Genomic DNA, 24377 nt, shown 5'->3' on the forward strand with positions numbered 1-24377 from the left:
GTCTGAAGAAAGGTGGGTATTTCCCTATTAGAGCATTTAAAATTCTAGTTCAGTCTGTTAAAGATATCCCAGCTGGCACTGAAGAGTTTTCAATTGCTGTATTTGGCATTATTTGTTGAATAAAGTAATCCCTGTCCTAATTTATCTGACCCGTCCATGAGATTCTTCCATAGTAAATGCCTGCTTTATTGTCTTAGCTGGAGTAGCTCTTTATTCATCTTACTCTAACACCTTTGTCATCATCAAGAGTAGGATGATGAAGGGAAAAAGAAAATAGAGGAGAATGTTACAGCAGTTGGCTGTTTTGGAAACTGATGTTTCTATGTTCCTGTTCTGGGTACAGATTATCAATTTACCAGCTCATTGCACATTTTAACCATCGTGTATGGCTGATGCCACTGTGTGGGTTCTCTGACTGTGTCCTTTATATGTATGTTCCTCTCAAGAATTCTAGTCTCACTGATGAATTTTTGCAGACTTTCAAGGACCTGTGTAGGAAATACCACTGTTGAGGGCAGTATCACCAGGGCTGTACTCAGGTACTTGGACAGGAGAAGAAGCAAAAATGTATGGCCAAAAAGAATTGTCTAGTTTTGGTGCCCTGCAGTTTGTCCTACAGTGACGCATGAATCCTTTGCAACATCCATTGACAGTTGGATGTACTTGGATGGTAGTTTTGATGATCATTTGAACTGGATTGCTATGGACAAAGTAGTTCCCATCAATACTCCAACTCCTTCCTGGCTAGGGCTAACCATTTCCATCCATGTATCCTGTCCCTCTGCGCTGTGGTGGCATATGTGTTTGGGCAAAGATACTGGACTAGGAATCTGCTGTGGCTCAAGGATAACTTTTCTTCCCCAGAGACTGATTTGAGATTAGTTAGTTCACTGATACCATACACCTTGTGGCTTCATAAACATCTGCGCTTTTGTAGGTTCGGAAACAGCACAGCTCACAAAATGAGTAGTCCTGGAGTGGTGGGAGAGGCAGTAAGTGTGAAGAGTGGTGTTATAAATATGTTATGTTGCACCCTTGACATCGAAGAAGAGGAATTATGGCAGAATATGTTTGGATTGAGCTGTGTTGGGTAATTCCTTTAAATCTACATGAAAACTGGAAAAAAATCTGGTTTTGATACTGATGCCCAGAAGCCAGAAAAATAATCAACTTTTTACTTTCATCTCTGGAGCTACATGATGCAGCTTTTCACTCTTTTTTTTTTTTTTGTGCCATTTAAAAAAAATTTTCATAATAAGAGAGTAATTCAGCTAGATGTCTGACGCTTTTCCGTTTCCCCTTACTGGCCCATGTGTTTCTGGATTTCCAGATGAACAAATACAGAAGTGTTTCAGGTACACAAATCTCTAAGGAGCTCATTCACCATGATCACTTGACTTTACCAGAGCTGAACACTCACATGCCCAGGTTGTTGTCAAACCGATAATTTATCTAAAAATGGCAGAGACCCAGCAATGTCTCCAGTTAAGCTTGCCAGGAAATCTGGATGAAATGGAGTATAGGAAGGAGGCAAAAGGAAGAAAATTTTCTTTTCCACCACGACAACACATGGTTTGGACTGCAGTCCACTAGTTGCACACACCTCTGCTCCCTTTCTGGGAGGGGAGCTGTCTGGTTTGTTTTTTTTTTAAAAAAAAAACAAACCCAAAACCTTAAATTGCTGTTTAAGAATGATTCTCTAACTTGGTGTAGATCTCATCTTGCTGTCAGTTTGTCTATATATTCTGTTTTCTGGAAGGAAAACTCTAAAACCTACTCAGGCTTTCCTTTAGAGAAATATTGGCACCTTTGTTCTTGATGTTCTTATCAAATAGCCATTCACTTGCAGCGTCTGTATCAGCAGAATTATCCTTGTGTTCAGTGACATGAAAATCTGTTTTCTATATGGCTGTGATGTGCACTCGTTAAAAAGATTTACTAAAACTTTCTAACTTAATTTGTAATATAAATAGAAAGTAAGGAAGTGTTTAAGTCAGCAGATAACAGGAGAATCTGTGCCTTCTAATTAAAATGAATTAATGACATTTTTTCATAGAGCATATGAACACTACTAAGGATCAAATAGTTGCACATGTCAGAAGCAGGACAAAAAAAATTCCTCCATGCAACAAAAAAAGTCAGGAAAAAGTGCCTATTGGTATCTCCTTAGGGACCTAGTTACCATTGTAGCGTATCAACGATCTTCTGTCTCTAGGTGAATTGATCATTATTCAGCCTTACAAGTTTTTTGAGGTACCTTTGCTTAAGTTAATCCAGACACTTTTTAGGCAGAACTAATGTGCATTTTGGAAGAAGATTTGTTCAGACAAGTAGTTAAACCTTATGATGTGCTGTGAGACTTGTGTAATCTACATCCTTTGGCACGGCTTTCAGATGCATGCTTAATTTTTTTGACTGACAAAATGTTTTTTTCATCTGATTTGCCTTCTAGTTTTAGGATATTTCTGTGGCTTGCTAGTTCCCTCTAGCCCTAAACATGCTAGAATGATGGTGACCCTGACAAACCTGGGAAAATACTGGTTTCTGTTACTTGCCAGCGAAATCTGTTTTTCTGGTTTTCTGCTAAATTTTGTTTGGTGACTTTGGAAAACCTGGTAACTGGTCTCTTAACTGGTCTCTGACTTTATTTAAAAAAAAAAAAAATTCCACTTACAGTTGCCTGTGTGTGGCTTTTTGTTACCCTTGTCTCGGTCTTGTGAGCACTTTGCTTTTGTGTGAGTGTGTTGTGGCAATGGCGATGTTTTGTAATGATACTGGGTTGGCAACTAGGTACAAGTAATTGGTATGAGTTCTCAGGTTTGACTGTAGAAGGGACTGGCGAGTGGGTTTCAAAGAGTTTCAGGAAGCAGAAAAAGGAAGTTTCCTGGCCTTTCAGCACCTGGAAGAACCTTGATGGACTAGCAGGTTTCTACTTAAAGAAGGAACATTAGGGGTAAACACAGTTAACTTTAATTTCCCTTTCTAGCAAACCTATTTGCGTGTTGTAGTGAAGTGCCATAGTTTTCCACATTCAAATACATCATGACATATGCCTTTTAACTCCTCCCTATGATGTAATTTGGCTGAGTCTGTTTGGCAACAGTGTGTAGGTTTCTCTTCAATCATTCTTTATGGTGTAGTTCTGTATTTTCCATGCATCCTTCCAAAAGTGTACTCATCAGAATCACTTCCATGTGTGAGCTAATCATTGTCTTCCATTCTTAAAAGGGGTGGTCAGTTAGTTCCTGCTGGCTTCCTCTATTGTGCTCTGCCTATTATCTTTGTAGTTTTCACATTCCTACTTCTCAATCTGTGAAAGTCAGTCATCTCAGTACTATTATATTTTCATAGTTTTATGTACCATTCTAATACAGAACAATGGTTCTTAAACCTAACTTACCTGGATGTTGAATAGCATTCATACAGGGTCTTTCTTGACTGTGCTCCTATGTATTAGAGATTGATTTGTTTTAACTCAGGTGTTGATAAAAGGGCCTCCTATGAAAGGAGCACAACCTACTTTTCAGGCTATTTCTTGAATATTTCTATCACAGTGGAGTCTTTGTATGCTCATTCTTGCTGTAATAGCCCTATAGAAGTTAACCTGTGTGTTTTCATGTTCAGGTGTGTGTTTGCTAGGTAAGTTATATGTACGCTTACTGTTGGGCTTATCTCTCCAGCTCCTTTGTACAATGCTCGTACTTGTTTGAGTCCTGGAGTCACCTTACTGTCATCTACTCGGACTTGTACCTTTTTTAAAAATTATTTTTTTGGCAGGATTAGTTTTAATCTATTTTGGATCTCTGAACAGTTCACTGTGGGTTTAGATAAGTGCCAGTCCTGTATGGGAGTACAAATCTGAAAGATGAAGCTAGGAGGTTAACAACTCTTGCAGTCACACTTTGGTTACAAAGGGTTAAATGCTTAGATCTGCAACTTCTCATGTAATAAGAGAATGTAAGAATCCTGTTGCATGAATCTCCCAAAGGGAGGTCTATGCTGCGCTGCAGAAATCCATGTAGCCCCCTATTAAATAAACTAGCTAACTGATTCATACAGTTACTGTTTTTGATCTGAGTAAGGATTAGTCAGTGGCATTGTTTCTGGCAATTTCCACTTGGTGTGGTACCCGATGTTATGCTAGTCAGGATCTGTATCAATTATATGATGGCAGAAGAGACTCTTAGTGGTGAGAGAGCCAAGCGGTGCAGGTTGGTCGGTTTAGCTATCGCTCCAACAGCCTGTGTGGCTTGATAAGATCTTGCTTAAGAAATAATATGCCATTTTCTAACTAGCTGCCAAACAGTCATATATCTGTATGTCACACTTACAAGACGAAGGTTTGAAGTGGCTGAGGATGGGAGGACGTTACTGACTGGCAGTGTTAGAGAAGCGGACAAGTGATTCTTTCACTTAGTAAACAAAGATATCAAGCTGGGTACAAAAGTAGTTTGATCTATGTATGATAATTAAGTCATAATTTTAATACTTTCCTGTACTTCATAAAGTGTTTATAGAAAACTGAAAAGAGCTCAAGGGATGAACTGTTTTGCAAACACAACCTTACAGTGGGAGATCAAGCAATTGCAGCTAAACTCAGAGGAGAAAAGAGCAGTTCACTGAATTAATCCTTCAGTTACTGATCTGATGAGGTTACCTGGTAGGAGGAAATGAATCATAAAATCATTAAGGTTGGAAAAGACCTCTAGGATCATCAAGTCCAACCATCAACCCAACACTACCATGTCTCCTAAACCATGCCCTGAAGTGCCACACCTACACGTCTTTTTAATACCTCCAGGGACGGTGACTCTACCACCTCTCTGGGCAGCCTGTGCCAGTGCCTGACCACTCTTTCAGTGAAGACATTTTTCCTAATATCCAATCTAAGTGAAGTGAGGTTTAGTAGCTGATAGGTGACCTACTCAAATTCAGACTAGAAAACTTGGAAGTTTTGAACACGAGGAACTAAGCTTTGGAACAAAAAAAAGATAGGAGGAGGGTCAGATTCTTGCAACGTATCAGTTCATCCAGGATATCTTTCTGAAATAACCTTTGGCCTGAATTATGGCATATCAGCTTGTATAAAATAGTAGGTGAGGTTGCCTCCTATTTGCAGAGGAGATCAGAATACATGATCATATAAGGAAACAAATCTGAATGAATCTGGTATCAGTATTATGATAAAACTTATGTACTTTTCTCTAGGCTGCAATGTGCCTGAGTAGGAGGAAGCTGAGGGACACACAGCTCTAATTGGACTGTGAAGGAGAGGGAGGGACAGAAAAAACTTGTAGCAGGGACAAGGGGGACCATCTGTAAAGACTCTTGCAACCTTTCTTCAAAACAACTTAGAAGCTAAAAGGTTAAAAATCCAACTGGGGATTCTCATATTGTTATTCTGTAAGGCATAGATAAAATGTAATGTCTAAGTTTTGTTCAGCAGTACTAAAAAGCAAAGCAAACGTCACCTTTGATCTGTAATCTTACTAATTAATGGGAGCAAAATACAACTTCCCTGATTTGAAATAAGAATATCAAGTTTTAATACCAATTATTTGTATAAGAAAAGCATTTCAAGCGCTGGTACTTGATGGAGGCAAAGGGGGAGAGAAACCTGAGGGGCTGTTGTCTGATTTCAGGAAAAAAAGATGTAGTGATTTCAATGTCCTTTCATTATCTTCATGTTGTTTAAGTTTCTGAAGGTAAATATTTTGTGTTTAGTCAGTTACTTCAGAATTTAATGAATATAAACTTAAGCTTGTACCTCTACGGACAAAGAATAAATTGAACGCGTATGGAAGAGGAGGCAGAACCCTTGAAGACAGCTGAAGGGGCTTTAGCAGATATCTTAAAAAACATTTCAAGTGGGCACCAGATGAGTGACTGAGGCAAAAACACATACAAAAAGGGTATATATTTTTCTAGTAGAGTCAGGGCAAAATGGTGCATGAAACTCTAGATCATGTTCTGAAGTGAACATTGCAGAAAAATAGGACTCTGAAAAAAGACAGAAATATTTATATCTAGTGATTAGTATATGGTCCCCTGAAATATGTGATTCTATTCTATTCTAAGCATGTTTGTCTAGTTGGGATTTTCCCCATGTGTTATCAGTAACACTTTCCCTACTTTGGCTCATTTGGCCTCTTCTGAAGAGAATTGTGAGCTCTGCCTGGTGACTTGAAATTTAATTTCATACTGTAGGCAAGACTTCAGGTGTATGGAGAGCTGTGTATTAACTGAAGTGCTTAGCAAGGTGAAGTGTGGGATGGCCTTCCAGAATGTGTGTTTTGGGTGGTTTGTGCCTGCTGACTTTTACATGGTTCCCTGCTCAGTGCTGTTGTTTCTAGGAGCTGCATAGGAATTCAGTTATTCAAACTGGGTTTAAAATTCCACTGGTGAAAGCAGATACCTAACATATAAATCTTGTTTTATATGTTAGACTATTTTTTCTGCTAAGATAAGCTTTTACATTTGCCTTGCTAAACTCAGTGTAATGTGCACTGACTGAATTTAAATCTTCCACCTGATGTTAAGTGATGTTATGGTGATAACTGCAGGTTAGTTGGCTTAAACCAGAGGTAACCTAGAAAGGTTTTTTTTTTTTGAGGATGATGTACGCTTGATGCTTTCACTATGGGTATTCCATGTATCTCACTCTTGTAAGTAGAAGTTTTCTCTGAATACTTAGAAATTGAGATGTTCTTTTGCTAATAATGAAAGAAGGTAAGAGTGGCTGTCGCATGCCATAATGAAGACCCAGTTCCAGGAGAGTCCCGTATCGAGCAGTGACTGTGAGTGGCTGCCTGGCAAAGAGTAAGGTAAGGGCAAGTATGTATCCTCTCATGCTGGCCTACAAGTTACTTTCAACTCAAGGAGTTGATGAGCCAGACATCGTGGTAGCCCTCAGTGGAGTTCCTTTCCATGAACTGGTCCTACCTCTCTTTGCAAACTACATGAACTTCTAGCTTTCCTGTTATTTGGCAGAGAGTTTCCACAGCCTACCACCTCATGTGTGAAGAGCTTTGTTTTCAACCTTTCAACCAAGCCTTGTTTGATGTCCCTGTGACACTTGATTATTTTTGTAGACCTTGGTCCTGTCAGTTTTCAAAGCTGAAGAGTACTAGCTTACTTCACTGTTCATTATACAGAACTCATTGCCTGTCTTGTTCCACTGAGTGAAACTGGAAAGTTTTCCATTTTCTAATAAATTTAATTGCTGTGGATTTGTTGGATGATATCCAAGTCATCCTCCGTACTGTTCAGGAGCTGTAAATAATTATGAGCATTTTTAAGTGGTAACTAAGGGACTGCATTATTAATACTTGGCAGAGGCCTGCTACTTGCGGAAATAAGATCATCTAAACCTACTTAAACTTTTTGCGGAGGAATGTGAACTGTCTAGTTGATCCTTCCTAGGTCCTTTGGGATCGGACTGCGTGGGTCGTGGAATGTTCTCTTTTGGAATAAAACAATGGGTTGGAAAAACTTCTGCTTGTGAATGTTAGTCAGATGTCCCTTTGCTCTGTATTGTATCCCCTCTTCATCTGGAGGGGAAGGGGGTTGTTGCATGGGTGGATCTTTGATCCAAGAAAAAGCAATCATTATAAAAATAAATGCAGCCTTCAGCTTTACCAGGAGTCCTTTTGTGGTGTGTGAGGCTGTGTTTTGTTTTGGGACTTTTCTGAGCAATTTTTCTATTTTGCCCATATTTGGTGTTGGTAGGATTTTTTATCTTTTTCCTCTGTGGATGACACACTGTTCTTCACCACTTGATGTATTTTCTTTCTTTTTTTCTTGTAACAGTCAAGATGTCTGCATAGCATAAGGACCCCATTAAATGAATTGCTGGTGTTCCCTGATAATTACTCCGCCTTTATAAAGGGCTGTCTTGAATGAAGACACACATTACCAAATCTAAATACAACAGCAATTTAAAAACATTTTTTCAGTTTCAGTTGTTATGTAAAAGTATGCATTCAAACTTGACTGTTGATTTAAATCAGAAATCATAGATTTCAAACCTGCCTGGAAAGATACAAGTCTGACGCTTGCATCCAGGTGTAACTCTGGCAACTGAATGTCACAGGTTTGGAAATTTGGTGGTTCAATGTCAGCATTAATGTACAGATGCACAAAAAAAAAGTTTCATCAGCCATAGAGGGCTTTCCTATGGCTGTAGGCTTTTCTCAGGAAAATAAAGCTTGTGCTTCCACTGAAGCAATGAATACAGAGTGGATAGGAATGCTCCTCTGCTGTGCTTGTATATTCATAGTTTGTCATTCACAAAAGGACAAACTCCTGAGCCGAGAAAATGCCACAGGGCAGGTGCGGATCGGTAGAAAGGTTTCAGCATACCTTGCCTTGCTCAAACCATGTAGGGATTTGCATGTTGGAAACAAATCCTGCTGGAGTGATGTGAATAAGCTGAAAGTGAAGGGAGGTAACAGGGATATTTTAACCACTCAGTGCTGTTGGAAAGGTACAGTTCTGCCCCTTCCCCTTTTCTGGCATGTCTCGCCCCCTTGCTTTGAGCTGGTTCTCAGTATCATCTGACCTTTCAGGAAGGCACTTGAGCTTGCAACACCCCACCCCCCCCCCCCCCCCCCGCCCCAGAAGACAAACCCCCTGGAAGACTGTGCTTTCTGTTACGTTGTTATTCAGCACGATGAGCAGATTGATTCAATGCACTGTACAGACAGGCTGTGGGGACTGTATAAAGTCTGTGCTGGAGTACTGGAAGGGAAATCTGGGGGAAGGGTGACAAGAGAAGAAAAAGGAGTGAAGCCACCCCTTTGATGATACCGAGATGTTATATCAGCTGTTCTGTTGAACTTTGCTGTGATGTTTTCGACAGTATCTTGTGCTTGTCCTGAAGTAGACAAATAGGACTTTTTCCAAGCCATATAGCTGTTACTGAGGTATTTACCACTCTGAACATGAATGTAAAAGGAAATATTCTATGTGGTTTCTCCCTAAATTATCCCTTCATTTGCTTTACCAAGTCTTGCTTTGAATGCAGTGATTTACGAAGTCTCGGAAGCAAAAATTTCATAGATGCTGGCTTTAGTGAAGTGCACATTGTAGGGTATTTGGGGCTTACCTTGGAGATGTCACATGGTGCATAGGTTGAAGTGAGAGAGAAGCATAAAAAGCAGCTAGTGCTGTGGCAGAAGAAGCCAAGAGCATGTCACTTATGCATTCAGTATATGGTATGATGACACATCTAACCTTACTTTTAATGTCCTGTTAAAGGGCATTGTCATTTTGGTTTCACAGTCACTTGAAACTGGTGAAAGTGTGATGTGAGGCTGGAAGAAGCCGTCCTGCAGTCATGCTTGCCTTGTCCTGTGGCAGTACTAAGCATGACTGGTTGGGCAGCTGAATGGGTAGTTTTCAGCTATGGCAATTCCGCTTGTAATGCGCTGTATCAATATTAATGGTGGCCCTATGGGCATGTTCGGGACTTGCCCTACTTCTCAGTGTTCACTATTGCTGCAGTTCCTAACTGCTTTATGTGAATTTCTCTGAAGAGCAGAGTATTGGATAATGCCACAGTATGAGCTGTCATAACTCTGAAATGCTGCCTTTTGCAGTGTTAGCAGCAGATCGCTTGTTTAAAAACCAGGATTTCAAGAATGGGGGAGGTTATTTCTGAAGCATTGAACAAGACTGAAAATGGCATGTGTATCTTTTCTGATGTTTGTGTATTTGCATGTTTTCCAGAAAACATGCAAGTGCTAAATTGTCGCAGTGTCTGAGTTTTCGCTAGTTTGATTTGGATTTAACTGGCAAATAGTGTAAGTTCAGGAAACTAAACTGCTGAGTATTTATATGTTAGTGTTTATTGTTGCTCCACATATATCAAACGGACTCCAGGGGTATAGACAAGCAGCTAAGGCTATTCCCATGAGTGTGTGTGGAGAGGTTATTTTCTTAAAACTGGAAGTTTGTAAATAATTCTAAGTTGTAAATTTCTCCATTTTGACACAAACTTTGTTAACATGCACAGTAGCTATGCCATCATTGTATGTTCTGCAGCTTTTTTTAGCAGACTACTTACACATACACTTAACAAACAGCTGTGATGCTTTCCTGTCCAAAAACCAGTGGTATAATAGGAGAACAAAAATGAAGTTGAGCCTCCAATATAGTACTGGGATAGTTTGAAGGAAGAAATATTGATGTTCATATGGATGTGATGTGTAGGTGTTTGACAGCTGATTTTTGTGTAAAGTTAAGTCAAAAAGAGCTTTTAAGAAACCAGTTTAGAAAAATGAACCTGTCAGGGATATATGTGCTAGAGGATACAGTAAAGAGGCACCCGAGTGGGGAATACCCCAGCTTGGTTCCAGGCAGGCTGAGAATATCTTCCTTTTCCAAGGCTTACTTTCGGATCGAAGGGGAACTGACAGCCTGTCGACTTTTCTTTGTCAGGCTGGCAGAGTGCTGAGAGCAGGGATGGCTGCTTCCAGCCAGAGATGGAATTTAGCAGGACCAGAGGGAGTGTGCAAGAACTGGAAGTGAAATTATAAGGTATAAATACAACCACCTGTCTACACTCTTTTTTGTTATATTTTTGCCCTGTTGTTTCTGTGCTTTGTTCCCTGAAGATAAAAACTCTTCAGCTGTAGTTTGTTTGGCAGTAGATTTCTGAATGAAAGGTCTCACACCTGCCAAATGCATTTGGGTTTGTTGTAGTAATAATGTGACTGGAAAACACAAGCAACTGTATGCAGTATGCCTAACAATATTTGGACCAGGTTATTCAACCCAAAGGAGAACACAGGAAACTAGGTTTGTCACATTAATAAACATACTTCAGAGACTAAAAGTGTGTGGTGGTTCAACTTATTAAACTGAAAAATGGATAACATTCCTGAATGCATAAACTTTACAAGTCAGGTGAGGAAGTACTACTTGGGTAGTATTAGTCATGCCAGAGCTTGAATGTATTGTCTAGTTTTGATGCCTACAGCACTTCAGTATGACAAGGGGAGAAGAAAATGAGAACAAAAGCACAGAAAGATTTGGTGACTGGAAGCTGGAGTGTCTAATGGAGTACTAAAATACTGCATTGCCACTGAGAAGAGTGGATTGAGTTAAAGCTTGTTCTCACTCAAAATCTTTAAATCAAGACATCCTATTGCAAGTTATAGTAAAGCACACGCAGTAGTTAAAAGCTTGAGGAAGAAATCCTAGAATGGGTTCCGTGGTGCGCCAAATCACTGATCAGACTAGGTAAGTATTAGAATGGGGTCTGACATACAGGTTCTACGTTTGAAGTAGATGAAGGTATTTTGCTAGACTGGTATTTCATATGGGTGCCTTTTAGAAGACATGTTTCTTAGAACTTCTTGTGGAGGATTTTGCCTTCTTGATATTGAAAGACAACTTTGGAGATTATGAACTACAGGAAGAATGTTGAGGATACAGGAGCTTCACTTAGCTACAGCAAGGAAATTAAACTTGCCCAGAGCATATATGGTCATAATACTTACAATGAACAGTTAGGCTTTGGGACATTTATTTATAAGCTCTAAATTAGAAGATGTGTATTTCATTGTGTGAAACTTCGCTTGTTCAATTTGGGTAATTCAAGGGTGAAGATATCCTTAAAACTTGTATCTAAAGCATCTGCCTGCTGTAAACTAGTGCTCTTTAGGCAGGAGATGAAATCTTGGGATGGAAAGCTGCATCTTTCGGACTGTGAGTGCAAAAGGTAGGCATCCTCAGTTGTGAGTTAAAGATGCACTGATCTGTAAATTCCCACTGTTAGTGCAAACATGAGTGAGTTAAGTAGCTTACCTACTTGTTATCCTGCTCTGGAAATGTCAGTCCAGGTTGTATACAGTCCTCTTAAGGAGATATTTCTAATTTTCTAAATATTTTTGCTTTGAAATTGCCTCTGCAGTGTAGCACAAGATAAGACATCTTGTTTTGTTGACAGATCAGAAGTAATGTGTAGAACTTGGGAGACCTCACGGAACCGCTGCCACCTCGGTTGAAAGGGTTTTTGTTGGTTTGGTGGTTTTTTTAAGGTTTCTGATCAAAGCATACTGTAAGTACACAAGCTACTAAAGAAGTCAACAGTAACTTTGATTTAGGTTTTTACGTAAAGCATACTAATGTTGGATAATTGATTTACTTACATAGTAGGATGGATTTCCCTCTGTCTTTCATCCCTTCCAAAATACCTTGGATGGCTTGGGGTTGATGAGCAAGGTTGTGAAACAGTACATCCACCACACACTGGAGGCTGAAACTGGCTTGGAAACTCAGTTTGAGAACTTCAACTAAGTTTATACTTCAGTAATTGAAGGAATAGTTGTTTGTTTGTTGTGTTGTTTTTTTTTTACTTTACCTGTGTGTGAGTCTTTGATTACTAACAGAATAATGACTTTTGGTGGTAAATGAGTAGGATTGGATATCTGGCCCAAAGGACTTACAGTTTCTGTTGTCTATTAATTTTAAGTCTTCCTCCCCCAATGTTGAAAATATGATACTTTGCTCCTTTCCACACATGTACAAAGTCTTCTGAAGGATTGCAGGGAGTGAATATTAAATATTACAGCTTAATATTGATTTAATGAACTTTATCAGCATTTGATATTGGACCCTATTTTTAAACGTAAAATACAGTTGTTTTGTTCTATAACTTGCACTACAGAAATTCTGGGGTGCTGTGCTGAACAAAATTTATGTAGTATTGTCTTAAAATAAGTTGGATAAGTTGGTTTGGTTGTTTTGGGATTTTTTGTAAATAATTAAAACACAATATTGAGCTCAGTCCTTTTCCTACAAGCAACTGTTCTCAGAATAACTGATTTTTATTCTATTTTGGTTGTATCCATTTCTAGTGAAATCAAACTAGATGTTTTTGATCAGCAGGACCTGTGGAAATAAGGCATCCAAAGGCATGGAGGAGTGCTAACTGATAGTGGATCTTGCATTGATAATTACACCTGGGTGTAATTCTTAGTGTAATTTTGTGTACTCTTTCTAGGAGATCGGCTGTTATCTTACAGATTTTGTATGACAGCTATACGTTTTTTTTGTAAAAGCCTCCTTAAATATCCATCATCTTGACAATTGAGATGACATCTGAAAATATGTTCCTAGAATACCTGTGGGGATCTTGGTGTGCCTGTAATGTCATAAGGCACCCAGTAAAATGTTTGCACAGCTCTGAGGCAAAATTTACTGGTTCCTGCTCTAAGCAGAGACATCTGAGCTGCTTACTCTCATTCTGGCCACTGTGGCTGAGCTTAGGAATTTCTTCAGCACTTATATAGTTATGCTCAGTATATAGTGATGTGAGGACCAGTACTTGCTGCTTCCAAAGCCTGTAGAGAGGCTATAGTTTGCTTCATGCGTAGGTAACAACTGTCTTTAGTAGGTGTGCTGCAGAAATCCCTTGAAACCTGTCTTCCAAGAAAGGCATGTCCATTTTGTTTTTGCTGTGGAAGCAGCTTCTGGAATCCTAAGGAGAACATGTATTGGGGGATGGATTATTGAAGCAGGCCAAGTTCTTTTGGTAACAGCAGCCTCTTAGCGCATTACCACCTTTTCACAAGGGCTTGATTAGTTGCTTTGTGATGTTTCCTTTTTGATGGCTGCCCAAAATGAAATATCTGAACAGGCCAACATAAGCTTACTTCAAAGAATAAGAGCTCAAAGAGTCTAATCTTGGCTGACGAGAAGCTTACACTAGATGAAGCTTTCAGTAATGATTGCAAACTAGCAAGCTTTGTTGAAACACTCTTTTAGCTGGGATTCACTGAATAAGTAGAGGGACAAATGATCTTGAGACATGAGAGGAAATGAAATCCCCTGTGTCTGAGGGTCAACCAGCTAGTCAGGATGCTGCTCGGATGATAGAGTCTCCAAACCCAGTGGCTATTCTGTAGAATTCTATGCTGGACTTTCAGCTGTATCACCAAAGGTATGTACCAGTCCCCTACTAGGGAGGGAAATACTTCATAGCACAGACAGACCCCTTTCAGTCTAAACAGGTTTGATTCCTGGAATTGGCATGGATTGGCTTTGGTTTTCTTCCAGTTTTCCTTTTCTGCTGTGAAGATGGTCAGTATCTCCATCTGTAAAGCCTTCCCATGGGACTACACCAGCCTTAAGCAAACACTTAACCTGCTTCACTGAGAGAGCTTGAGCTAGGATTTTTTGGGGTGGTTAAATCTGTTCAGTTCTCTTTCGAGAACCAGCCTCTTCCTTTCTTTCCATGCTGTCTGAAGCTTCATACTTACAGATAATACAAAACAGGGAGGAGTGACTGATAATTAGATGGGGGTGCTACCAATCAGAGGGATCTTGACAAGCCAGAGAATAGGGTCGACAAGAACTTTATGGACTTCAAAAAAGGGAAGTGTCAAGTCCTGCATCTGGAGAGGAAAAACCCTATGCCCCAGTACAGACTAGGGGCTGACAATCTGGAAAACAGTTTGGGGGTCCATGAGCCAGCAATGGTGCCCTTGCAGCAAAGAAGGGCAACAACCTCCTGGATTGCATTAGGGGTAGTGTTGCCAGCAGGCTGAGGGAAGTGATCCTTCCCATTTACTGAGCGCTGGTGAGACACTTCTGTGATCCTGGGTCTAGCTCTGAGCTCTCCAGTGCAAGAGAAAGTTTAGTTATTCTTGGTTTTGCAGTAACAGCCAAGTCCTTTGTTAAAGTAGCTGGAAGTAAAAGTATTAAGTACTTCCCCTTTTAAGCAAGGAGAGATGGAATCTGATCCTGCTCTTGAACTGGAAGTCTAAGTACTCTATGAACAAGACAAGAATATTGTCCTGTAGCTCCATTACTGCTATGACAGCCTGGAAAACTCCTGTGGGGTGATGCCATGATGTGACTCATTCTGTCTTTTCTCAGAAACACTAGTGGTGAACAGACCTGTTTTTGGTAGGGGAGTGCATGTGTACACTATGTTGGTCTATTGAGAAACTGCCTTTACATTAACTTCCTAGAGCTGAAAGATGTTCTTTGTGCCTGTGGAGCTTTTCTTTTGTTTGTTGGAGACTTCCGCCCCCCCAAGTCAAAATGATTCAACTTCTAGCTTTGTGGCTGGTTTAAATTAATGGGATGCTTCCCTCCAGCCTGCTAATCTTTCCTTAGGAAAGATGGGGAGCAGCTGTTTGAGCAGTAGGTTGCTGAGCAGCTGGAGGCTGTGCCTCTGCCTTCCACAGAGCAGGGGATACTTGTGCCCTCTTGTGAGGGGCTGGGTAGGAGCAGCTGCTACCGTGAGAGGTGCAGGAGGCTGTTGGATCACTGCTGCTCTGAGGGTGGTTAAGGATGGGGTTGAAATGTGAGCTACCTGTGTCACTAAGAGTTCCAAAACTCAGATATGGATTGTAAGCTGCTGGGGTTGGCAAACGTGCTGATGAGTGAGTGGTAAAAGGTTGACCTCAACAGGCAAACCAGGGTAAAATCACTTCTTTGCTCCAGGGAGTGTGGTAAGATGCATCTGCATGCGAGAGGAAGCCACAGGGCTTTTCATCTTCTGGGAGTACAGAGTGTTCTTGCAAATAGTGTCAGGGAGTTCAAGGAACACAAATGTGCCATTAAAACAAAACAGTATCAACGTATTGGGCAAATATGAAGCATTTTGACAGCTGCTCTGTAAGTACTGAAGAAAAAGGAAAATACCAGTGCTTTATTTCCAAGAGCTTCCTTTGATTCATTGAGTATTTCATAATAAAGATTCTGATGTAGGAACTGCTTGTTACTTGCAACAACCATGCCCATGTGTGCCAGTATGCATCTTGAAATCATCATAGCAGTCCTTGTGCTGCTGAGCAGAAATCTCCCACTGTTACTGAATGTGTGCTCATCTGGAGTATACATACACCACCTCTTGAAGAACTCTAGATAGTGTAGCTAAGTAGTACTATTCTTCTGTTTCTTACTAGTTTGTACTGCGACAGTTAACTTCTAAGATGAAATACTGCTGTGCAGTAGTTGGTTTCCTTTCGGTAGCTGTTTTTGGTTCAGTCATTACGCATAGGGACAATGAGTATCTTTCCAATTACTTCTTAAGGAAACCACACCACAGTCTTCCCCTGTTGTTGCGAAATAGTGCGTTCTAGAGATGAGACAATTCTGATTCATAAAGTTAAAAATTGTGTTTCTTTTAGAATAAATATGTATGTATGTTGGAGATAGTTGCCTCTTGCCTAGGCAAGTGAAACCGGTGGTGCTTGTGTAAGGTCTTGACTCCCAGATGGGTGCTTGGCAGATGTAGTTGACCTACTTTAGCTCTGACCTTGATTTGCTCAGGGGTGTTTATGTACTCGTGATCAGCTTTGCTGCATGATTAAGCTAGTCACGTGTCATCTAACTTTTTTTTTAAGGGATGAACAGTAAGATTTGTTTTTACTGTCTCATTAGCCTTGTTATAGGGGGTTGGGAAAGATGGAATGCAAGGGAGGGGAATCCTGAAGGAAGTAGTCCCAAACAGGCTGTGGAGACACACTGTCATACAATAAAGTGACGAAATATCACTTGATTCTCTTCTACAGGAGAACTTAATCAGGAAGTGGACTACGTGGCATTTTTTCAAGTAGGTCCTTGGAGTACTTTGGCAGCAGGTTGGGCATCATTAATGGAAGATTTGAACTTTGCTTATGTATAGTTAACTTATGTGTTCCTTCTCAGAGGAGTTTTTTGAGCCATTGAACAACTAGCAGCTGGAGGCTGAAAAGATAGTAAAATATTAATTTTTTTCAGAATTTTAAGAAAGCCTTGCAACAAAACATTTCTTTGAACTATTCGCTGTTTATTATAGTGGGGCATGCTGATTTTTGCTCTGATCATTAGGTTGACATTTTCTTAACTTTATACCTCATTTCAAGAGACATGCATGACTGTTAACTCCTACAATGCTAAAATGTAGGACTCTGGTTGTTAGAACTGGGATGAACATTGGGGATGTGGTAGAGAAAGGGCTGACTCAAAAGATATTGAGGATTCTTGTTTTCATGTAATCCTGTTCTGCTTAAATGGTCAAGACACTTAAAATAGCTGCTTTGAAACTATCAAATATAGACATTTGGTTTTAATTTAAAATAGCAGTACAGTTGAATGGATACTTCAAGAATTTTTCTATCAAACTGCTTTGAAATTTTGTTTTGAGAGTAATAAAGCAAGTTAGGGGTTTTTTTTTCTTGCATTAAAGCACACCAGTGACTTGTGCAGTGTTCTGATTATTAAGCCAAAATGCTGACTATTGCAGGCATTATTAAGGGGAAAGTCCTGTCTTAAACTTACAGACCCTCTTTTTTTCTTCTTTAATTCTAGCTCATCCCAACCTTCTGTCTGAGGTCATCATAGTGAAGTGGTCCATGAAATTATATTAAGCAGTGAAATGAGTTCAAGTACTCTCACAGAGAGGTGTTCAGGGACTTTTGAAAGTTAATTGTGGGTGCTTGGGCCAGAAATCTTAGAAACTAGTTGTTTCTAGGCTGTGCATTATAATACAGTGGTTGGGTTTTGTATTACGTTCCAAGACTGAATCATGGATGCACAGTAGTTGGACAGCGTAAAAAAGTGGCATCATAGGTAGTTTGGTGTGATAGTAATTTTATCACTGGATTCATAGGGCTTAGCCACGGGCCAGAGTTCAGCAGTAACTAATTTCTGCACATCAGCTGAGGTTGAAGGTAGTGTTTTTTTCTCTGTGCTTGGTTCAGATGCAGTGGTCAGTGACTGCTATTGAACTGGTGGCTTGTAAGTAAAGCTGGAGTAATCTCATAAACCACAGTAACATAACTGAGTTTATAGTTTTACTACTTTGAGTAAGAAAGACAAAGCAGACAACTATGAAAAGACTGGTATAGGAAGAAAGCATGGCCTGATCTACAAGTACCTGTATTAGTGTGAATGAAAGCCTTGTAAAATAAACTTTGGTTATGGATTCAATGGCAATTTATAATTTGACTTCAGTTTGTACTGACTTAGCTTTTGTCAGCTACCTTCGAGTGTCAGCTGACCTCTTAACTTGCCAGTACCAGTATGCCCACACATTTGCAAATACCTGATTCCTTTTTCATGTTTGAGAAAGGACTTCAGAGAAGTTGGGTGGGTTGGACAATGAGCCCTCAGCAGCAGTTTGGAAGCTCTGCTTCTAGAGCAACAATGTTCCTCTGTTCACAAGTTCATGGTGTTAAGGCAACGACTTGCCTGGCCTTAGATTGAAGAGCTGTGATCCTGACTGTTACTACAATAACAGGACCAGTGATTTAGATAACTTTAAACTTTTGAAATAAGTTCTGAATTTGCTGTTCTGGCAGAGCTTAAGAAAATGATACCATTGAGTTTGGATTTCATAAGATTTCTCTTGGCTTAGAACTTGACAGGTCTATACATGTGATTCGGTAGAATTGGTTATAGTGTGGTCGTGTTGACAGAATACTGGTTGTTTGACTTGCAAACTTCTGAGTGTGTCATGGGAGCTTGCTGATCTGTGTAATTAGTAAGTTCTGCTGTCATTACAGGTTGGAAAGGCAGTCACAATGTTCACAGCTGCATTTACCAGAGAGCAGTATATCCAAAAGACTTTCAAAGTTTTTTGCAAGTGACGGACTTAGAATGTTTTTGAAGTCTTGCATAGTAATTTTGCCGAAAAACTTGTTCTGTGACAGAAATCTGGAAGGGAGAGACATCCACCTGCAGACCACCCACTAAGTTTACAATGTAGTTGGGAGACACAGCTGAGGACTTGAGTTGTTGTATGGCGTGTGGATTTTATTTAAAACTTGAAGCCTGCAGAATAGAAAAATGTTTAATCCCTGTTCCTTTGAAAATGTTGTCGTGGAAGGAGTGATGCTCTTCGCTTGTAAGAGAAACAAAAAATACTTCATTGATATAAAACAGTGAGTTAACAAGGTTCAATGGTAAATGCTGCAGTGGTTTAACAAGATTTGATGGCAAGGCACGCTTGATTATTTACTGCATGGAGGACAGGGTCAGACAGAACTGTCACGGAGACCCTCCCATTGAGTCGTGATATTCAGAAAGGACTGCCTGTGCTTTCTAAACTCCTTCTCAGAGAGGAGTCTACATGCAGCTGGATCCAATTCTAGTCCTAGACTTGGGCAACGGTTTATGTCTAAAGGATTATATATGTGCAATCAGTTCTTTGGATTGCTTAGCTAAGATTTCAAAGTTTGGTATGCTATTAGTCACTTACTGAGGATCTGTTGTGGCAAGGAATCTCCCAGCCTCGAGGAGTAACCTTGAGAGGCATCTGTACTCAAGGGAAGATCCTGGCGTGCAGCCTGCTGCTGTGCAGGAAAGCTCAAAGGGCTCTTGGGCTGCTCACTATTTATGGGGGTAAGATGACTGACTCGGTCATACTTGCATACCGACCACAGATTTTAGTTTCTTCACTGTGGTTAGGTGGGCTGTTGTGGTGTTATCTGTCTCCCAATCCACTTTGCATCTGGTCACAAAGGCTGCATCATCCATTATGACTGCCACTTATCACCCGAGCAGGGTTATGGGAGATAAAGGGTTGTAGGGGGGAAGACAGGTGGTGGTGTGTGTGAAGCACACCCTCACAAATGCCAACTGCTGTTACAAGGGAAAAGAAAATAGGAAGCTAAGCCCAAACTATCTTACTGCTATGGCTACCTTAAAAGTGAGGCAGCCAGGAGTGAAGGGATAAGTCTGTCTTTTGCACTGCACCAGCAGCTTGACTCATTCTGGTAGCATCTGACAACAAATGTGTTCAGTTCTGATCATTGTTTGTGAGCGGAGGGGTTTTATTCAAAGAATAGAGAATGATAAGCAAGGCCCAAAAGGAAGTGGTGCTGAAGAGATTGCTTCTGTTCCAAAGCTTGGTCCATTGGAGGTGCACATCCCAATTCCTAACCCTTCTGATGATGCATAAAGCTTCTACACTTTACAAGGAAATGGAAATTTGATCCTTGAGTAGAAAACATCTATTTGCTGTTGTAAACTGTGTTGAAAACAATTGTTCTAAACAAATTTGTTTTGAAAGTGTTTTTTAAGATAGCTGGTTTTCTTCCCATTCAGGTTTTTGAAAGTACTTGACTAACAGAATATGAGGCATGGAAGAGTTTTAAGGTGATCAGCTGCTTCAGGCTAGGCATCGTCATCTTTCACCACGTTGATCTAGGCTTCCAAGACAGACTCTCAGGTAAAAAGTGTTCTGTTTCACAGTTGGTGCCATTTAGTAATAAATAAGCTTTTCATAGGGTTTCTTCCAACAATATAGTTATTGGCAGAGTAGAGGGTTTAAAAAGTGTATATTTTGGATGAAAAAGCTAATTAGATTTGTTTGTACCTTTAGTCAACTTAGACCACTGTTGGGTTATTACTTCTTTATTTGTGGGGTCTGCTGTTGTGGAGGTGTTTTATTTAACCTGATTTTCTATGGATATCTTCTGAATGCTGTTCCATGAAATTCAGTGGAATTAAAACTTTTAAAGCTTATGAACTTTAATATGTTCTTCAAATGGAGAGACACACTAAAACTAGTGTTCCCAGGCAGAGAAAGACAAACAGAACTTATCCTTTATTTATGTTTGGTAGAAGCAAATGGCTGGTCAGTTAACATAAGAGTAAACCTGGTTTAGTTAAAAATCATTCTGACAATTATTTAAAAAAACTGTGTTAAGTAATGTGTTTTGAGAATGGTCATGGTTTGTGTGCAATATTCAGTAGACCAGTAGCTGGAAGAGGTGAAATTGCCTTTTGTCTGTTTCATAGCAAAAGGAAATAATAGCCTTGTGATTTTTGCAATTTTTAAGAATACTAAGTTTGAGATTTGGGGTTTTTGGTTAAAAATATGTAAATTTCTGCTTCTATTGATGCAGTGGTTTTTTGGTGGTTGGTTTTTTTCCAATGTTAGACAATCCAATGGCAGACCAAAGGATGGACATATCTTCTACAATTAGTGACTTTATGTCACCAGACCCTGCTGACTTGATCTCCAGTTCCCTTAGCACTTCAGGAATGGATTGTAATAGGAAAAGAAAGGGAAGCTCTACCGATTATCAGTAAGTTGGATTTCTCTTGATTTAATGCTGCTAAAAAGAGGTTGTAACACAACAATACAGTGGGGGAGACAATAGAAATACTATAGCAATTTTTTAAATAACCTTCTTTGGCAACCTGTCGTAAAGGTTTTAATAAAGGAAAAAGCTACTGTGCACTAAGAGGAAAGTTCATTATTTAATAATAAAGCCTTCATCTTGGTGCAGCTAGAATTGAGGACTGTCAAATGGGGTAAAGCTGAGAAAAGAAACCCTTTGGCTGATGAGGGGGAAAAAATTAATACTGATGAAATGTACATTGTGAAGGTTGATAATATTGACCATTTACATAGGAAATAGAATGTCTGACTAGTGGGAGGGAAGATAATAAATTCATTAAAAAGCAGAAGCAAAACTGGGAATAGTTCCTTTTCTTTACCTATTTTTTGCCTTTTTAGTCACTTCCTATCAGTGTGCTGCCAACCTTTGCCTGATGAAGCTATTTTGGTCTCCCAGTTGAATGAGAGTCTGAGTAGTCTCTGGTTTGTGGCAGTAGGTGTGCTGTTCATTTAACCAACTGATTTAATCTTGTGTTGATCCTCAGTTGTAGGCTATTATTCCTGACAAAACCACATTCCACTACTGATTCAGAAGAAACCAAGTTATTTTGTTTCAAGAGAGCTGCTTCTCTTTAAGGGAAGCTTGCTAAGGAACAGTACTCAGAAGCACTGCCCAAGCCGCAGCTTCTCTCTTGGGCAGGTGTTTGAAATAGAAAGAAATCACACCAACTCTGTTTTAGAATCATGAAGGTCACGGTGAAGTTTGTCAAATTTCCAAAAATGTTACGTCTTCTGCACTCGGTACACCAAGGCCAGCCTACTTAAGTCACTGTGCAGACCTCATATGTACTTTAACTTTACAAAGTATAACTGCAGGGTAACTTGTGAATGGGTCCCATCCATTATTAATACAGCTACGTAGTCCATTTTTATGTAACTTAGCACAAACTTTATCATTGTGGGCCTTTGGACTGTTTCGCAGTTCTTTTTACAGGGAGGGGTAAGAATTTTTAATCATGCTGAGCATGACAATTAAGAATTAGGTTCCCTGTGCATAGGACTTCTTTTTAGGAGAGCTTATGTGCAAAACATTAACTGCAGTTTAAAGACCACAAACATATGGCATATGTGCCATCTCTAGCTTGCGTTTAGTCTTCCTGAAAAGTACGTGACTCCCTCTAGTTGAATTGACTACTACAAAATTCAGTGAACAGCCTCAATCTTACCAACTTCCTCTTCTCTAGAAAGGATTTCTCCATCTTTATCCTTCTGGGTAGGAAGCATTGCTCAAGTCCTCTTTTCCAAAAGACAGCTTGCTCTTGTAAGTTACAATTCTGCCCTTCAGGTTGTGTGTGCATTTTATTAAATATGTGAAAACACTGTTTCCTTGAATCCTAAGTAAAATAAATTTATAACAGCTGTCATCATACCGCAGTTCACGTTGTGTTGCAAAGGAAATGGTGGCTAGTAAAATCCTATTTTAAAATAGAACTTAAGATAGACTTCCTTGATCCCTCCTTCTATATGTGTGTATCGGTAAATGTTGTTCAGAAATGCTAGTTGTTCAGCTTTTGCTGCCTGTTAACGATTTATTTGTTACATAAGATGTCTTGAGTGCCCAGTTTTAGATTTCATTTACCAATCAAGTCAGGGAATAAGGAAGGAAGACCCTGACTGTTTTAGTGTGGTTCTTCGTTCACCTCTCAAGTACAAGCAAGCATACTGATCAGCTGTGCTTTCAGCTCTCCACACCAGCTTCTTTTCAATTCTTTCTCCTGCCACTCCTCAGGAAAATTCCTGTCCAACCTATTGCTGTCACTTCAGCAAAGGTTCTGTTCTCCACTATGGTGTGTTTTAGTCAAATCCTGGAATCCAAGACTTCATGCACAGGTCTATAAATGCTTAATTTCTTTTCTTGGGAGTAGTGTTTTCAGTGGAAATAATGTATGATAAGGAAAAAAAAAAACTATCCTGAAGCTTTTGTAACTTACCTTGTACCTTCCTTAAGATTTTGCTGTCTGGGTTTTTCTAAGGCTGAAATCAATTTTGTCATAACAAGCATCCTGAAGCTAAAGGTGGCATGACAAGTGGAAAACTGATGCCTCGTTTCTGTTTAAGTCCTGTTCTAGATCTGCATGCTATTTCTTTGTGAGCATCAGAAGTGTTTTGAGCCATTGACTAAGACAGTAACTAAAATATGCAAATTGAGAGATCAAGAAAACCTTTGGTATTACTTAAATTTCTTTTAAAAACTAATCACAAAGATCATTGATTTAAAAGTGCAATGAATAATATGTGAAAGATTACCATGTTTATTTTTAAGAAGGCTAATGTCCAATGTTAAACAGGAATAACTGGTATGTTAACGGCTAATATGAGAAGATTTTTCGTAAGGGTCTTATAAAAGGTGGCCTCTTAACATATTAAAACTCAGTGGTGTTTCAGATCACTTTACAGCCTTGAAGTGATGCCAGCAGTTAGATTGCGTGTAGAAATTCTGTTTAACTTCCTTATGTAGGAAAGTATAAAGTTCAGAATTAGTACCGACTAAAAAAAAATGTTCATCTGTCCTGCCGGGCAGAATCAAAAACTGAGAAATTTGGTATATGCTTTTTTAAAATTGCTGGCCTTAAACGGGATTTCAGAGGACTCTATCTAACCACAAGGGCAACACACGTAAAGCATAGATCTTTCATTTCTGAAGATGAAACAATATCTCAATGACTTGCATAACATAATTTAGGTTAGTTGTTTTACTAGTTTTTCACACTGAATGTAATGAGCTATGCTACCTTTTCTTAAAGAGCAGAATTATTCTTTCAGAAAGTAGATTAATTTCAACAAGCTTGTCTCCTTAGACTACATTCACTGCTCTTGTCTTGTTCTCATTGTGCTTTTCATTTCAAATAGAACATAAATTAGCTTGAGAATTTCAACAGAAAATGTAAGATGTTATTCTTATTTCCTATATATGGTGTACTTTATTTTTCTTTTGTTTCAGACTTGATGGCTTTCCTTTTGAGTAAGTATAAATATTTTTAATAAATGGTTTACCTTGAAAAAGATGGTTGGTGTATTTTCCTTGCCTTTAGCTAAAATTTGCAGTAAAAATTAAACCAGCATAAGCCAGGCTTAAGAGTGTCCATTTAAGCACAGTTGTACAGATATATATAAAATGCCAAAGCATTCTTTTCCTAATTCTCTTGTCTAACAGTGCTATAGTCCTAGGCATTCAACTTTCTTCACCAGATATGGCTATGAAAACTTAATGCTTTCCTCTCATCCTTATTTCTGTACATATGGTTAC

The 24377-nt window shown here is 39.4% G+C and overlaps 1 protein-coding gene across 8 annotated transcripts in view; it reads left to right on the plus strand.

The window, feature by feature from the left end:
- The window catches only part of BMAL1 (basic helix-loop-helix ARNT like 1), a 55615-nt gene that overhangs the window by 6994 nt on the left and 24244 nt on the right, over positions 1-24377 (plus strand). For 4 of the 8 annotated variants that reach the window (XM_075094860.1, XM_075094861.1, XM_075094862.1 and 1 more), the window contains exons 2-4: positions 20050-20173; positions 20888-21035; positions 24072-24092. In XM_075094860.1, the coding sequence (XP_074950961.1) occupies positions 20896-21035; positions 24072-24092 (161 nt within the window). In that variant the 5' untranslated portion in view covers positions 20050-20173; positions 20888-20895. The remainder of the gene's footprint in view (positions 1-20049; positions 20174-20887; positions 21036-24071; positions 24093-24377) is intronic. The other 4 variants (XM_075094865.1, XM_075094866.1, XM_075094867.1 and 1 more) reach the window with 1 other exon arrangement.

The sequence above is a fragment of the Phalacrocorax aristotelis genome, chromosome 5 (genome assembly GCF_949628215.1).
Source record: "Phalacrocorax aristotelis chromosome 5, bGulAri2.1, whole genome shotgun sequence".
NCBI lineage: Eukaryota > Metazoa > Chordata > Aves > Suliformes > Phalacrocoracidae > Phalacrocorax > Phalacrocorax aristotelis.